The sequence below is a fragment of the Limulus polyphemus genome, unplaced genomic scaffold (assembly GCF_000517525.1).
Source record: "Limulus polyphemus unplaced genomic scaffold, Limulus_polyphemus-2.1.2 Scaffold305, whole genome shotgun sequence".
In the NCBI taxonomy this organism is placed as follows: Eukaryota; Metazoa; Arthropoda; class Merostomata; order Xiphosura; family Limulidae; genus Limulus; species Limulus polyphemus.
Window position 1 is genome coordinate 588,500 of NW_013665915.1, and position 2,293 is coordinate 590,792.

Sequence of the window (2,293 nt, forward strand, 5' to 3'; positions counted from 1 at the left end):
AAGCCGTCTCCAGCCATTATTAGTCTCAAAGTGGGTTCCTCGTCATCAAATTATGCACTCTGTAGGCTACAACACAGCATAACATATGAGCTTCAAAATCAGGAAATAAAAATATTTGTTACTCTTAATTTTGGTTTTATTTACTCTTGAAACAGAACGCTTTCGGGGACCCTGCACAAGTACATCTAGTAGTATAATATTAGTATAATTTGATATTGTTAATACTATACATGAAGCTAAAATATTGTTTGTTGTATCTTCTTCTAGATCGTAAATTCACCTATGATGAACTGTAAAAAAAGGAGTAGGATATGAACAAAACTGTGTGCTTCTAACTTATTAGAGGTCTATAAAACTATTAAACTAGCAATATTAAATATAAGACCTGAAACAATACAGTATCAGTTTTTGACATACCTCTTCTGTGCCGTAATCAAAATGAACGTCAGTTTTCGCTAATTGTTTTACATCTTCGGAAAACTTTTCATATTCGGGTGTTTCCGGAATGGGCGAGGTAATGGTGAGAAGAGCCTCATAAGCCTTTCGTGCACGATCGTTCTCTTCCGCTGTATTTGATTCCCGATACCAAGGCCACAGAGTTTCATTTTTGCTGTAAAATGACACATTAATACTATTTTACAAAAATCATGTTCTTTTTGTTTGAAAACTGAAAAACTCATTGCGCGGAAGTAAAAACACATTATTCAAGTAAAGAAAACGTCGATTTAGAAATCTCTCTAGCTAAATACGTCATGCGCTTAAGCCTTTGGCTGCGGATGAATAACAAAAATGATCTCTTTTTTTCTTTTTTTTTTTTCGTAGCAGCTTACTTAGGGGCACAGATTAGACCCGTGTTAGAACTATAGATTTCGGAGACAACGAACCGGTGTCGAATCCGTGCAATATCACAAAACACTCACCCCCTACTTTAAACTGTGATTGTGTTATTAGAGTAACAGTCAATCCTTTGGCGTGGATGATGGATGGTGGAGTCCTGCTGATTGGCTGACTATACTCTTGTCGGTTCCAGATAACCGTTAGTGGCTTCATCATCAACATAAAAATGCAAGTACTAATACGTTACTTGTTTAGGTTTTCGTTGTAATAGACGAGGAATGTACACTCGAAACATACTTTTCATTAGTTACCAAGATCTATGTTCCTTCGAAAGATGCCAAGAACAATTACGCTGTCTATATTTCGTCAATTTAAGAAACATAGACATGGTCAAAGAAATAATGGCAAGACATCTTCTCAAACGTTTTTTGGCCTTGTTTAATGCCTTTGGATAGTGACTGTAAAAACAACTGGTATATGAGGGTTTTAAAAAACTTAATTATATCTAAATTTTATTCTCATATTTTCAAGATGTTATTTTTATACTAAGGGGGCTGATCTGTGCGGTTAAGTGGATAAGACAAACTACATTTTATATTAGCCTGGGAGGAATGAAGCTGTTAAGGAGGTCCAGGGGTCGCTAATAGCTAATACGCATATCGTTTTATGACTAGAAATATGATACGATTATAGTAATATAGCTTAATTTATATACAAACATACTGTGTAAAATATACACAATGTATGCTTGATATTATGTATAAAAAATGCCCTCTGTGGTAACAAAAGTAACATTTTCGTCATTTTCGGTAAAAGCTTAATTGTATATAAGTAGAAATCAAACCCACACATAAAGAACTGGAAGAAGCTACAGAAGATCTTTACAAATTATAATCACAATCATTAAAACACCCTTTTAGACTCGTTTCACTGTTAACGGGTCAATGAAGAATGGTAATAACAGCGAAGAGAGGAATCTTGAAGTTAAAATAATAATTAACACCTCACGTCTTACTGTTGAGAGTGTGTTTACTTATCATTGAAAAAAGGGAACAAGTTTGAGTAAACCGTTGAAAATATGAGTCACGAATGCACTATATTGAGGCGATTGAGGGAAATCGGCAAAATTATGCCAAATCTTACACTGAATCAAAATTACTTATTTATCACTAACAGAGCGGTAATTCACGGACTCATAGAATTATACCTACCTAGCGTAGAGTTCCATACTGAAGAACACATACTCTCCACTGTCCACCATGTTTAACTCATCTGCCGCCAGTAGAACTTCCCGAATTGTATCAGGAGATAAGCACATCAAGATCACTGAGAAAAGTATAAAATATTTACTTTTTCAATTTCGTTTTAAAATTATATCTTACCTAAAATAAGAGTGTCCTGACTCATATTATTAAAAAAAGGCATAATATAACTGTCAGAACCACCAGGGGAAACT

At 34.5% G+C, this 2,293-nt stretch overlaps 1 protein-coding gene across 1 annotated transcript in view; it reads right to left on the minus strand.

The window, feature by feature from the left end:
• Nucleotides 1–2,293, minus strand: part of LOC106457223 (atrial natriuretic peptide receptor 2-like) — a 54,403-nt gene that overhangs the window by 37,269 nt on the left and 14,841 nt on the right. Inside the window, exons 3-5 of the mRNA XM_022383065.1 lie at nucleotides 2,049–2,163; nucleotides 418–610; nucleotides 281–290 (exon numbers count right to left, since the gene is read on the minus strand). Coding sequence (XP_022238773.1) covers nucleotides 281–290; nucleotides 418–610; nucleotides 2,049–2,163 — 318 coding nt within the window. The remainder of the gene's footprint in view (nucleotides 1–280; nucleotides 291–417; nucleotides 611–2,048; nucleotides 2,164–2,293) is intronic.